The sequence below is a fragment of the Alternaria arborescens genome (assembly GCF_004154835.1).
Source record: "Alternaria arborescens strain FERA 675 chromosome Unknown contig_12, whole genome shotgun sequence".
NCBI classification, from domain to species: domain Eukaryota; kingdom Fungi; phylum Ascomycota; class Dothideomycetes; order Pleosporales; family Pleosporaceae; genus Alternaria; species Alternaria arborescens.
This window is the reverse complement of record NW_021167867.1, coordinates 327,056-341,016: the sequence shown is the minus strand read 5'-3', so window position 1 is coordinate 341,016 and position 13,961 is coordinate 327,056. Positions and strand designations below refer to the sequence as shown.

Here is a 13,961-nt window from a genome sequence, read left to right as displayed (position 1 = left end):
ATGTGTGCGATGGTAACAACAACACTTAGCGTTGCACACGCCTAGATAAGATTAGACAGCAATGACGCGATCGCAATTTTTGGCAACCTAAGCCCCTTGTGGCCCAAGAACAGAAACAGTCATGTAACACCAATCTTCGATCCATATTCATAGAATCGCTCGCTTACAAAACGTGAATATCGCCGTGGAGTATAGAAGTCGTAATTATCTTTGTGTGGATTCACGATCGTTGCTCCCCGGCAAGCATCGGCGACTGTCTATTGCAGCAACCATCCTTGTCTTCGTGACACACAAGCAAAAGCAGTCCGAGAAAGAATTGTGAGACCGAAACGAAAAAACGCAACATCAACAGCCATGGTACGCAGGGGAAGCTCTTGTTTAGCCTAGGCTAAAAATGTGGTTGAGATGGTGGCTGATTTAGGAGTGGTATTAGGTGCACGCCGATTCATCAAATTTCGCCGATGGAATGAGTAAGAAGGAGGTTTATGCACAAGTGCTTGAACAAGCGAGAGCGTTGTTTGATGGGCAAAGGAATTGGGTAAGTTTTATCAGTCGTTAAGAGAGGATGGGATTACGTTGCTAATGCTTCATAGGTTTGGTACGTTCATGTTATTATGCAACTGCCTACTTGGAGCATCTCTAATATATTATGAACAGCAACTTCTCAAACACAGCATCGCTACTTTGGCACGCATATCATTCATTGCCTTCTCCATCCTCCGCAGTCAACTGGGCGGGTTTCTACTTCACATCGCCTACAAATTCGTCACAACTACTGCTGGGCCCCTTCCAGGGACAAGTAGCATGTCAGGTGATTAACTTCGGTCGTGGGGTATGCGGAACTGCGGCAAAAGAGGCAAGGACGCAGTTAGTGGAAGACGTCGAGAAGTTCCCAGGACACATTGCATGTGATGGAGCGAGTCGGAGTGAAATTGTTGTTCCCATTGTACAAGATGGAAAGGTATGTGTTGACTCTCTGACTTCAAAGTGTTGGTATGCTGACACATTCGTAGGTCGTAGCAATTATCGACATAGATTGTGCGGAACTCAATGGCTTCGACGCGGAGGACCAGGAAGCCTTAGAAGAGTTGGCTGAGTTATTGGCACGATCGTGCGATTTTTGAAGCATGAGCGACGATGATCATCATAAGACAAGAATGGGTTGATGGCATGCTAGAGACGCCGGAGTGACTGTATGCTTTTGCGTATTAGCACTGTAGCCCAGCCGACAGCGTTTAGGTAACGCAACAAGTCTTAGCACACGAGAGAAGTATTATTGTATCTTCAGCAGAAAGTAGCATTTATGCAGACATCACAACAACATCCAGGTAATGCGAGCTCGATTCGAAGAGAGAGTGCCATTGTTTTTGGACAATTATAAGTAGTCATCAACTCATACACGTCATGAACATATCCGCAGCCAGATTACCGCGAAAAGGGACAAGACTAAAGTAAAGATGCAGCGCAACAGTCACTGGTAATGAAACAGTGGAAAGAGAAGAGACATTAGCACACCATGCGCCTCAGTAACTCCCAGAATGATGACCCAACACCGTTATGCACTCTTTAGTGATTCAAAACGCCCGCCTGCAGACGACATATGTAGCGCCGAGCCCGATGGCATGCTGTGCGACGAAGAATTGACTGAGACAAGAAACGAAGTGACGATGAAAGTCGTGTCCCAAGACGCCATGCTATAACTCCCGGAATGAAGATTGAGGATCAGAAACTCAGAATCCAGGGACGTGGCTCATGACTTTGGGCGGGAGATGGCATTGCCTAAGCTCCCGACACGACCACTGGTCTTCCGTACAGCAGACTTGCCATCGGTGCTCCTGCGCGAAGGGCTCGATCGGATCTTGCCCATGTTGATGCTGCCACTGCCGCTCTTCTCCTTTGGTGTCTTCGGCCGGATGCCAGCCGGTGCAGTGTTCTCGAGGTCGCTCTCTTCACCGAAGCCGAAAGAAGTGTGTGTTACAGATGTTTGGACGACAGACGTGGTGCTGAAAGCGCGGCGCTGCTTGTCCTTGAGGGTCGGTGAACGCTGAGGGGAGCGTGACGAAGTACGCCGCGCAATCTGGCGGAGATGGAATTCCTCGTCCGACTCACCATCGAAGCGTGTGATGTCTGCTCTGACCTCTGTATGCGACTTGGTGAAGGGCTCGTTCTCGTCGATGCGCTGTGGTGATCGGCCGTTACCGTAGAGCTTGCTAGTCTTTCGCGGTTGTCCCGGTGTCGGCGCAGGCAAGTTGTCCTCTAGTACTCCAATATGGCCCGAGTTGCTTCGCTCGTTCGACTCGATCTCACCGAGCGCAGCGCGCTTGGAAGATCCGTTGGGCGGTGTGAAGGTTTGCCCGTTGCTAGCAAGGCGCTGCTTATGCGGTGACTTGGTAGGCGTTGATGGCATCATCTGCGCGTACTTGGCCTTGATGGTGTCCTCGAACCACCACTCTCGGAAAGTACCTTGGTTGAGATGGAGCCAGTGCTGCTGGGGACCGACAACCATGCCCGGGCGCATGAAGCGCATGTATGCGATAATCTCGTTGGCGGTGAAGCCGTGCTTGTAGATCAGGTAAGCCCCGATGAGGCAGCCAGTTCGTCCAAGTCCAGCCTTGCAGTGAACTGCGATACCGCGCTTCTGCACCGTAATCATCTCATGTGCAAGGTTGACGAACTTGCGTACGAGTGACAGTGGCGGACATGTGCCGTCGTCGAAGATCATGTTCAAGTGCTGGATGCCGAGCTTGGTGAAGTAGGACGAGGAGTACAGCTCCGAGTTCAATCGTACAACGAGACCGACGTTGCGCGCGCAAAAGTGCGAGAGTACGTTCTTGAAGGGACCAGGGAGTCCAGATCGCTGGATCTCGGCGATGTTGGAAGGTAGCGTCGCGTATGTTGGTGATGATGTCGGGATCTCATGTGTAGGTTGTTGTTGTGGTGAGGCGAAGGCCAGAAAGTTGGGAGTGACCCAGTTGAAGTCACCCATGTCTACGCGCTCGAACTTCTCATATCTAGGACTGTTAGCGTTGGCTGTTTGGAGATGCGCGCGGCTCAGACGTACTCCTCGAGACTGAAGTCTTTCAGACCGCAAAGGCCTTCTTCCTTGGCCTTCCATACACCGTAGATGACGTCCTGGATGTTCAGGACATAGTCAGCCTGGCTGTAACCGGCATCGCGGAAGGGCATGCAGGGCGGATCCATCTGGGCAATGGGCGCCAGAGCAAGATGAGGTGGCCATGACTGGATGAGCACCATGTAGCATGCGAGAATGCAGGCAGCGTTTGCGCGACCTAGGCATGTTAATTTGTGCAATTGAACGGAGTAGATTTAGTGCTCTCACTCCTAGAGTCGGCGCTGCTCCAGAAGACGACAGCGCGGTCCTCGTTGGCTGGGTCGCCCAAAACTTCATGCAGCTGAACAGCGAAGCGGTAGAGGTGACCAATGTGCAGTGGGCCGAAGTCACCATGGAAGGCATTGTACAGGAGAGTCTTGTCGATACTGAAGTAGACAGGAGGATGCGCCTTGGGCCCTGCGGCAGTAGGTCCTACTTGCGCGCGTGATGACCGCTTGGAAGGCGACTGGCTTTGCTTGGGGTACGGAAAGGGCGTGTTGGCATCGGGCGGGCTTGTGTACGATGCCAGATAGAGTCGGTCTTGAATGTACTAGGAGGTCTCGATCAGAATGTGTTCCGCAATCGCTTTGTTTTGGTATGTGTTGTGATGCTCACCTCGATCACCTGACCATAGCTGGTCGTGGATGCGCGAGACATCTTGGCTACTCGATCGCGTGGTGAAGCCATGGGGAAGAGGAAGGTGCGATTCTCAAGTGTTGATTACAGCTGGGGAAGGACGGGGTGCCGACTTGGGACGAAAGCGGCGATGTCAGCAGCGCAGCGCAGGAGTATATGCGTCGTCGTTCTGTAGCTGGTAGCGGAGGTGCCGTCTACGCCTGCTTGTCCTGCTGCGGTCGGAGTAAGGAATAACAGTAAAGATGTGTGACGGGCGGATGGTTGGAGGTTTAAGCACATCCTCCATGTTGTTGTTGTTTACAGATGCACGGACCAGCCCGCTAGTTCCACTCCGCGGTTTCGGGATGCCCGTCAACGCCATCATAACAACTCTAGACGGCTGGTCCAAGCACCACAACAACACAACAACTGGTGAGGTCCTCCCTGTTGTTTACCCTACGCATTGCCTATACGTGACCTGGTACACATATTCTCGTTTGCCAGCATCTCATTTCCCGTCTACGACTCTGTCTGGTCCCGTCTCTTAGGAAACCAGCATCGTCAAGACTTGGACCTGCAGCTGTCGTCGTCGTGTCTGCATGACCTCACAGGGTCCAATATATGGGCTTCTAGAGGCTGCCTGCATCTCGATTGCTGCAGTAATCGCGGACAATTTGCGCGGCCTGCACTAGAGCCCGTCGACATCGCGATCGCCTCACCGCATACGGCCATCTTGCCGTTGTCATTTCTTTTTGTGTTACTTGGACCATCAACAGTAAGCAGTTGTCGTACAAACTCCGCAGAGTTGAAGCCCTGTTCTGGGAGATATCCTTGGCGACCCACATATCCTGTGTGTTGCAGAGTAGGAGTGGGCCGCGGCCGTGCGTTGTGAAGCCTCATCTAACATTTAAGGTTACAATGATCCGACGGGGCAGAACAGAGGGATGGCTCAAAGAGTCCATCGATGTGCTACCTACATGGGCTACGTTCAATGGGGTCAAGTTCAATGGTGTCAAAGTTGGCCCGCTACCAGGTTATGAGGACAGAGGATCAACCGTCATCGCCGACAAGAAGCTCCAAGGGGGCGCCGCTGAGCCTATGCTTGTCGTGCCAAAGGAATTGATCATATCTCGCCAGAACATCGAACTTCTTGCAAAGGCAGACCACCATCTTCGAGAAATTCTCGAAGCTCTTGGGGACTTTGGGAGGGTGTGACAGCCCCTTGGAAGAATCGAAAAATTCACAACACTAACGCAGTACAGACGACAAGAGGCGCCATACTTACATTTCTACTCTTACAAGCCACCATTTGCTGTCCCGAGACAAAGGGAGTTGGCGTCCTGAATCCTCTTACGGAATACATCAAGTTTCTTCCGGATGAGCTGCTTCCCACATTCTGGACCGAGGAGGAACGGGAGCTCTTAGTTGGAACCACGCTCAAACCTGCAGTTAGCGCAAAATTGAATGGGTTGCTGCGCGAATTTGAGAAATTGCGAACTGCGACAGAGTCAATCAGCTGGTGTAAAAAGTACTGGTGGGACGAAGACAATGGCATGTTGGACTTCGACGACTGGATGCGTGTCGACGCCATGTACCGGTCTAGAGCTCTGGAGTTTCCAGGTACTGGTGACTGCATGGTGCCCTGCATTGATATGGCAAATCATGCATCGGGAGATGCAACAGCTGCCTTATATGAGACCGATGGGAACGGAAATGGGTTGTTACTACTTCGGGAGGGCAAACATGTCGAACCTGGCGAAGAGGTTACGATCACGTAGGTCATCCCAACACATCACACGAAACCCGCTCACCAGATTAGGTACGGGGACGACAAAGGCGCATGTGAGAACATCTTTTCGTACGGATTTATCGAAGATACAATGACTTGTGCGAAAGTCATGTTTCTGGACCTTGACATCCCAGATGACGACCCCCTCAGACCTGCAAAGATTTATGTTTCAAAGGTTGCACCAGGCTTCCGCATCTTTGAGAAGGACGGCAACATAGAATGGGAAAGCGACTTCGTATGGCTTGTTGTAGTCAACGAAGAAGACGGCCTAGACTTCAAGATCAGACAAACGACGGACGGCAAAAGAGAAATCCAGTCTTTTTGGAATGAGCAAGAACTCGACACGGTCAAGTTGCGGGAACACCTTGAACAGGACCCAGCATGGGATGTCTTCCGACTCCGTGCCACGGTACTTCTACAAAACCGTGTTGACGCACAGATCGACACACTCAAGGAATCAAAGGGCGCTAGACGGGACAGTACCATGCGGGACATGCCGTGGAAACTTGCGGAGCGACTCCGAAGTCTGGAGCTAGACATGCTCGAGCGTGCTGCATCCACACTTGATAGCCAGGTAAGACTATTGCCTTCTCATACCCCGCGCTCGTACCTACATCATAGTATGCTTCACATACAATATCACCATAAGCCATGCGTCACAGCATGCTCTTGGACAGTCGTTCGCCTAGTATGGTGTCGCACCAAGGTCGGCACCATGCGCCTGATGGGCTAGACTGCTAGACCGCCAGACTACCAAGTTGCCTTTCCTGCATGTTCTTCTTGGGACCATACTGACAGCATACAGAAAGCCAAACTCCTAGACACTGAGGCTGTAATACATTACCTTGGTTTAAACGAGGGAGCAGAGGATGGAGAAGAGGATTTTTCTTGAACACAAAGACCCCACATGATAGACGAGGTTATATACCATTGTGGAACCTATCCAATCTAATACCTCCCCACGCGCCCTGCATTCGCGACGGAAGCAGCGCGTCTATGATAGAAGATCAATAGAAGCATCGGCTCTCCGCCATTCATATGACGCCTCTTAATCACCCAACGTAAATTTCTGCGCCTAAACGTATAGAAATCGACAACGCAGGCCAACATGCATGACGCAGTTGGATGACTTTTGTCGTGCTCTCTACGGCCGAAGTGGCTCAGACGGCTCACGCGGCCACGCTTCTAAACGGTCACTGTTGGAAACATCAATATCCACGCGATCAGCCTTATACGCGGGGCCTGGTCGAAGATCAATCACAGACACGCGAGGACAGTTCTGCTCAAGTCTAGGAGAATTGATGTGCAGAACGGGTTGGGCCTTGGCTGCGATAAGCGGCTTGCCGCGTCGTCCACATTCATCCGCCCCTGGTCGATACAACCAGCTTTTAAGCCTGTCATGGCAGAATGCAGGTTGCGCGTTCCGTGTCAACAAGGACATTGATCACCTTGCCGTCTTCTAGAATGTGCCACATAGAGTGCGCTGATGAGTGGTAGTCATACGGGCACCAATTATTGCGGCTGTTGGCGAATGGCAGCCTGCTGAGCAGCCCTTGTAGATGGTACCCATCCGGTTAAGACGGGCGCAATATTTGGTTGCGGCACAGGCCTAGAGCATGTTGCAACTGACAGAGTGGTGGGTGGCTCAATCACAACGTTCGGGCCGACCTCCAAGCATGATCTGAGCGTGGATGTTCACAGTCGCTGAAGCCACCACTCCGTAGAAAGCTCTAGTCATGGTCGTGAGAGGCTGCTGAGGAGTGCCGAGAAAGCCCGTCGTAATTCTGACAAGCAGGCATGCTGATCGCAACAAGGCTAGCTTTAAGGTTTAGTGGCCAGTGATGGACGAGAAAGTATCGGCGAAGATGTGCTGCTCGTGTTTTCCCTTGTGGGATGGCGCCTTCGCCCCGCAGCGCGCCCACAAATTCCCCAGAGAAAGACTAAGCCAGGGTGGCAGGTGGCAGCTTACATCTGCCAGGCCGTCCCCAATTCTTCCGTCTAACCTTCCCACTCATACATCCTACGCATCCACCCTGACTAGTATTGCTTTATCTTCGTGCAGTCACGTCGTTACACGTCTAGCGATAAAAGCCACAAACTTCACAACACAATACGCGAACGACAACCGAAGATCGGAGCACCGGATGACAGAACGTGACACGACCTATCAGTGACCGCCCATTGGGCCTTTGGATGAAAACTACTACACCACCAACAACGCGCAACGAACGACGCCCAAAATGCCTGGGATACTACCCATGAAAGTGATCAAGGTCGGCTCAAGCTGCCAGAGCCGCATCGCCCAAGCCTGCGACCGATGCCGCTCAAAGAAAATACGGTGCGACGGCATCCGCCCCAGCTGCACGCAATGCACAAATGTCGGATTCGAGTGCAAGACGAGTGACAAGCTCAGCCGCCGTGCATTCCCCAGAGGATACACTGAGTCGTTGGAAGAGCGAGTACGGGTACTGGAAGCAGAGGTCCGCGACCTGAAGGATCTACTTGACGAAAAGGACGAGAAGATTGACATGTTATCACGCATGCACGCGCGCTCTCCAACAGCGTTCCCTACTGCCAGGCGACCCTCGATGCATTCACCGGGATCCTCGGAAGTTCGAGAGGAATCACAAGAAAAAGACGACACATTCAAGGTGCAGCAGGCACCGCTGCTACTTGACGACCTGAACAGAGATTCGTATTTCGTGGGCAGCTCGAGTGGAAGAACACTTGTTGGTATGACTCACGGTCCCCAACGCCGCATACAGCACATCTAACATTCCACAGAGGCGTTCAAGCAAAAAGCACAGGAGACGGGTAGACTATCCACCGACATCAACTCGAGTGCTTTCTTCGGCGCTGGAGCGCGACAAGCTTCTACTCTTTCTAAGCAAATCGTTTCCTTCAAGGCTCCTCCACGTCTGGTCTCGGATCAGATGATCAACATTTTCTTCCAAGAATGGGCACCTCTGTTTCCGATTCTCCATCGCCCCACTTTCTTGTCGCTCTACGAACAGTATGTGGCCAGTCCCGATACCATGAGTGACAAGAAGTCGATTGCACAACTCAACTTGGTTTTCGGAATTGCCGCGCTGTCTAGCGATGTATGTATGCCTTACGACACATGCCAGCCTTTTACTGACTTTTTAAAGCCCCGCGACGGACAAGATGTCGAGTCCTTCGAGACTCAATGGCAGAGCGCTATTGAGAGCTTCTTGATGGAGAATGACGTCGCAACGCTGCAAAGTCTCGTCCTTGCCCAGATCTTCTGTCTGCTTAGGGCCGACTATTCCCGCGTGCTCAAGTACAAGGGACTGGCCGTCGGCCTGTCGCAACGTCTTGGCTTGCATCAGTCACAGAAGCGCTTCGCGCTCGATGCACTGACGAGTGAAACACGAAAGAAGCTGTTCTGGTCGCTGTACACGGTCGACTGGTAAGCTTACTCCCGCCGAACCCTGCCGTTGCGTTACTGACCGTTCCTAGTCTCTCCGCTGCACACCTCGGGCTACCGAAGCTAATCCGCGAGGAAGATGTGCACTGCGAGTATCCGGTAGATGCCGACGATGAATACGTCACCGAGAAGGGGTTCCTGCCGACCCTGCCCGGCGAGTACACTAAGCTCTCCAGCGCACTAGCTCTCTTCCGCCTGTCACGCATCTTGTCTAAGGTCCTAACGGAGCTCTACCCCGGATCTGCATCACATGACATCTCCTTCCGCACTATTGCGTCGCTCTGCGATGAGTTGGAAGACTGGCAGAGCAACCTTGCGCCGCACCTCAAGCTGACGTTTGCGCAAGACAAGCCAAGCACCAACGTCACAAGCAGCAGATCCCCTGTTCTGGTATGTGAATCTTGATTCCATGTGCATTTTGAGAATGCTGACACAACTAGTCTCTCGCCTACCATCACATCAGGGCGTTGGTTTACCGCCCAGCCGTTGTTGCTAATCTTGGCGACAAGGGCTCGTCAGCCGTAGTAGCCGTTGGTGATGCCTGCAAGCATATCGTGCAAATTGTCGAACTTCTCGACGAGCGCAAGCTGAGCTTCTCTTTCTGCCTTAATCGCAACGAGGTACTTGTGCAAGCTGGCTTTGGATTGCTTTTCCAGACCCTGACGCTTGCTCGCGAGGGTAAGTTGATCAAGGACAGCAACCGACTCGTATGCTCCGTCATGGATATGCTTGAGCGCGGAAATGCTGCAGGCTATGCCGAGTTCCGTCGTGTCGGTTGTGGCATCGTGGCTGTTCCCCGTGTGGAGCAAATGCCAGCCCCACCACTGTCACGACACAACTCAGAGAGCAACATGGGAGCGCCTCTGGATACCTTCCGCGCGACACAGAAATCCCTCAAGGCTCTTGCCGCTCGCTTCTCACCAAGCGCCATGAAGGCCGCTCGACTAGACCAAGAGCCTCGCCGCGCAACTCTGCCTGCTCTCTCGCCCAATGTAGGCGTACATGCCAATCCTTCATCGACAAGCTTATCTTCCATTCGATCCGAGCCTCCTGTTGCCCGTTCGGAACCTACATTGAGCCCATTGTCACATCGCGCATCCTTCTCGATGCCGAACAAACGTCGTCCAAGTCAACCAACACCACAGCAACAACAACAGGCGCAACGCAATATTGACTATCTTTCGTTCGCCAGTGACCCACTAGCTGGCTATGCACTACAAAACAACCAAGGTATCAAGACCGAGGTTTCGTCATCCGACTGGGAACGCCTCCTTTCTTCACTAGACAATGGCCAGACAAACATTTACGACACAATTTACGGTGGACAACCAGCAGACGCCCTCGTCGACGTTGCCCCTCAGTCAGCCAGTACCGACAGCAATGTCACTTGGTCACCAAACGTCTGGAACTGGGGCAGCTACAGCTCAGAGGCACCACCACCTCAAAGCGTCCTCAGTTTCAGTGATGAGAGCTTGACCAGTGGAGAAGAGTTTAGTACCGGTGCATGTGAATATGGTTCCACGCCCGGCAGCGATAGACTCTACCCTGGTATCATGATTCCAGGCGACTATGACAGCACAGCAAATCTTACGGGCCTGGATACTACTTATTGCGGGTTGTAACTTGGTGCCTCGACGAGACCACGATGATACGACGGGTGTATATACAATGAATAGGTGTCTGGCGTATAGGATATCATCTAGGGTGATGTAGTTGGCTGCTTTTGAGATACCACGCTTCTTGCAAGAGCGAAAGAGATGACGACGTAACGGGGCAGGAAAACAATGTGTCTTCTTTCTAAACAAGCGTATATAGTTTTGTTAATTTGAATACTTTGTCATTTACAATCTGCTGTTCCCGCACTTTTCATCAAAACTCTGGTCATCTTCTCAGGCTCTCAAGAAGTTTCCCGGCAAAATCCGTCCATACCTACTTCGGATGAATGGAAGTAACTTTCCACATTCCAGCCACAAATATCCACGTACACCCCGCATCCCAGCTAGCGCACTAGCACGGCATTAAGAGACCCACATGGTTCGCACGTGGAGATTATGCGGGGTGGCCCTTTATCTGGGAGTGGAGACGTTCAAGGATTTCGAGATCGAGCCACGGGTGAACGAAATCATGGGGAGATGCAAACAGCCGGTGTGGCGTAGCGCTAGGGATGTATGGAGGGTAGAGCTGAGTAGAGTGAAGGACTCGAGCCACGTAATGGAGCGCCCATGGAGCCGGAGCTGTCATAACGCTGTATGATCTTAGCCTATTAGAAGAAGTGACAATTTTCAGAGACATCACAATGCGCAGCGTCATGATCGTCGAGTGCTTGCTTGGCTGCTACCGGATCGAAGATTTTGTGTGATAGTTACACGTCATACATCGCGATCTCTTTCCTACGATGGAAATTGTTATTGGAAGTTGAAGCTAATCGAGCTATTGCGCCCAATCAAAGTCACGAACAGCCCTTGTTTTCATCTCTTTTGCAAATCCGCAAGTTTGCATGATCCCGAACTGTCTCCTGGGGTCTGCTCTGGGTAGCGTGCAAACGTCGGAATGCGGGGTGATCAGACTAGGTCACACCATGTCGTCGCAAGCGCGCAAGGACTGGGATGCCAATCATCGTTACAAACGTAGCTATGGCGTGTGAGGGGTATGCAGTATCGGGAAGATTCGGAGAGATAGCGTGAAAGTCCTTGTTGCAAGAAGACTCAAGCATAGGGCAAGCTTCTTTGGTATTCACTGAGCTGTCGGTACTCAGTTTATTCCGTTCATCCTTCAACGTTCCTTTGCAGCGACGCATGAGGATGTGTCCGTAGAAAAGCCGCGTAGACGAGACACCCCTACCTTATATCCACGATGTCGCCGCCCTAGCGCAGGAACTCGGCGTTCAAGTAGTCGACAAAGACCTCCTTCAGGCGTGCCTTGGAAAGGCTGTGCTGACGGTTCATGGTGATGAATTGACGGCGAATACGCTGGAGTTGTGGCAAGGTCATTGGTGTAGCAGGGAGCTCAATGGGCTTCTCGATATCGGCAACGGCTATCTCTCCACCCCCTTCGCCAGGGTGATCCTTCTGGTATACCATTATCTGGGCGAGGATATCGGATGTGGTCTTGTCGAGCTCGTAGAGGTAGTTCTGCTCTGTGGCCGGTTTCTACTAGACGTTAGACAAGGTCGTCAATACGTCTGGGGCACGTACCAGCACTGTCGCAAGGTTGGGCTTGACCGTCTTCATCTTGCCGTCACTGCCTACCATGGCATCCCATATCTGGTCGCATGGCGGCTTCTCGTCTTCCTCGACCACGATGAACAGCGGGCTGTCCCATCGCGTCATGCCATTGGGCTCTTCGTAGCGGAAGATGAGGTTCTCAAAATCGTCGTCGTCATATCCACCGTCGCAGTCCTTGTCGGCTAGGAGCTTCTTGTTGTTCTCGCGACATCGTTCGGCGGGCGTCCCTATGTGCAGCTCTAAGACTGTCAACCGTGTGTGCTTGGGCTACAAGCATGGTATACTGACAACGCAGCTTGGGGTCTGGAGAGCCTTGGCTTCGCAGTACAACTGGTAGCGGAAACCCTTGATGTAGTTTAAGCCATCGGCGATAACGATGTCATCGCGCGACAGGACTCTTTTGACGGCGGAATATTCTTCCGCACGTGCATCCTTCTCGGCTTTGGCGGTATGGTAGACGGAGCGCGACACGCCCAGCGTCTGATCGTTGATGAGATGGACCTTTAGACGCGAAGTGCGCGCATCAGGGGGCGAGCTGGCGATCTTGGACTCGAAGAATTCCTTCAACTGGACGGCTCTGGTGGTCTTGCCCGCGGAAGGGAAGCCTTGGGCGGGTTAGCGAAAAATGGCGGGGGACATGGAGGGGAAGGTGGAACCTGAGATTAAAACGAGCTGCCCATGTCAGTAGGCGAGTCTGGGGAAGGTTCAACGAGGACTTACGGGCATGTTGCGAGTAGGGCGAGCAACTCTTTGCCTGGAAGTGGTAATCCGCGTAAAACTAAAGAAAGCTGGCGTCTCGATGCGATGGCAAGCGTCGGCAGATCAGATTGGCCTGTGACGAAATTCACGAGCTAACAAATCCGAGCCGCGGTCCAAGTGGTACCGATGGATTGTGTCCTTCCCTATCGCGCAGGCCATTCCTCCTTGCTTTTGCCTATATCCTGCTTTTTCTCTCCCTCTCCCGACTTCAGCCTCTACTGCACCACGTCTGGACCAGCTCGCACAAATTGTTCCAGGTTCGCGCAGAAGATCGTCAGTACAGGGTAATATCCACCTACCACGGGACTACTATTTACTTTACCCATCCCCTCGCCTCGCCCACTGTTGCAACCTCCCTACACTTTTACTCTCTACGACTCGCCTCTCGACGACTACCTACCACTCGCTCGCCGATTATACGCCAATTACACGCCAACTACTCGCCAACATGTCCAACTACTCGCAACAACAGTATGGCGCGCCTAGTCGACCAGCCTTCTCTGCACTCCAGTCTTCGAGCACGCCCGCCGCCGGCTACGCCAGCACATCTACTTCCAGCATCGCCTCACGGTCTTCGACCCAGTCTGCGCCGCCTGTCTCGCCGTCTACAAGCCCCCAGAACCACCAGTACTTTGGCTCCCTGAACCAGCAGTCGCAACAAGCACAGCAGCAGCCTCGTCTCCAAGCACAACGACATCCCAGCTTCGAGTACCAACCGAATAGAAACGGTGCCGGCCAGACTGCAGCTGAGACTACAAACTATCTCAACCAGGCTGCGCTGCTTGCCGAGGCTGCGAAACGGGCACAGATGGCTTGTGTTATGCGAGATCTTGACGGCATGGAGCTATAACTTGACCACAAGTTGGCAATGGATTTCTCGTGACGAAGGGAGCGCTTTCACGACTTCGCGTACAAGCATCGACATACTGCGACAGCAACTTGCCGGTTAAAGTCGGCCGTGAGCCGTCACTCCATCTGCATCTTCAAAACGGAGTGGGTCCCGGACATCAAAGT

General features: G+C 52.6%; 6 protein-coding genes across 6 annotated transcripts; 4 read left to right on the top strand and 2 right to left on the bottom strand.

Annotated features, from left to right (window-relative positions):
• Positions 1-466: 466 nt before the first annotated feature.
• AA0111_g5902 (hypothetical protein) lies at positions 467-1,124 on the top strand (the record flags this gene model as incomplete). Its single annotated transcript, XM_028652066.1, has 4 exons — positions 467-538; positions 594-598; positions 658-961; positions 1,014-1,124. 4 exons carry the CDS (start codon positions 467-469, stop codon positions 1,122-1,124), a joined length of 492 nt encoding a protein of 163 aa, XP_028506329.1.
• Positions 1,125-1,750: 626 nt separating this feature from the next.
• AA0111_g5901 (Tyrosine-protein phosphatase) lies at positions 1,751-3,769 on the bottom strand (the record flags this gene model as incomplete). The annotated part of the gene is made up of 4 exons (XM_028652065.1): positions 1,751-3,011; positions 3,062-3,290; positions 3,341-3,662; positions 3,728-3,769. The coding sequence occupies 4 exons, from the start codon at positions 3,767-3,769 to the stop codon at positions 1,751-1,753; spliced, it is 1,854 nt and encodes a 617-aa protein (XP_028506328.1).
• Positions 3,770-4,645: 876 nt separating this feature from the next.
• Positions 4,646-6,408, top strand: AA0111_g5900 (hypothetical protein; the record flags this gene model as incomplete). Its single annotated transcript, XM_028652064.1, has 4 exons — positions 4,646-4,936; positions 4,990-5,501; positions 5,547-6,090; positions 6,322-6,408. 4 exons carry the CDS (start codon positions 4,646-4,648, stop codon positions 6,406-6,408), a joined length of 1,434 nt encoding a protein of 477 aa, XP_028506327.1.
• Positions 6,409-7,756: 1,348 nt separating this feature from the next.
• Positions 7,757-10,586, top strand: AA0111_g5899 (Transcriptional activator protein; the record flags this gene model as incomplete). Its single annotated transcript, XM_028652061.1, has 5 exons — positions 7,757-8,249; positions 8,301-8,617; positions 8,666-8,946; positions 8,997-9,354; positions 9,405-10,586. 5 exons carry the CDS (start codon positions 7,757-7,759, stop codon positions 10,584-10,586), a joined length of 2,631 nt encoding a protein of 876 aa, XP_028506375.1.
• Positions 10,587-11,828: 1,242 nt separating this feature from the next.
• On the bottom strand, positions 11,829-12,914 carry AA0111_g5898 (hypothetical protein; the record flags this gene model as incomplete). The annotated part of the gene is made up of 5 exons (XM_028652060.1): positions 11,829-12,113; positions 12,159-12,427; positions 12,473-12,793; positions 12,845-12,860; positions 12,909-12,914. 5 exons carry the CDS (start codon positions 12,912-12,914, stop codon positions 11,829-11,831), a joined length of 897 nt encoding a protein of 298 aa, XP_028506374.1.
• Positions 12,915-13,395: 481 nt separating this feature from the next.
• Positions 13,396-13,797, top strand: AA0111_g5897 (hypothetical protein; the record flags this gene model as incomplete). Its single annotated transcript, XM_028652059.1, has 1 exon — positions 13,396-13,797. The coding sequence occupies one exon, from the start codon at positions 13,396-13,398 to the stop codon at positions 13,795-13,797; it is 402 nt and encodes a 133-aa protein (XP_028506367.1).
• Between the last annotated feature and the right edge of the window lie 164 nt (positions 13,798-13,961).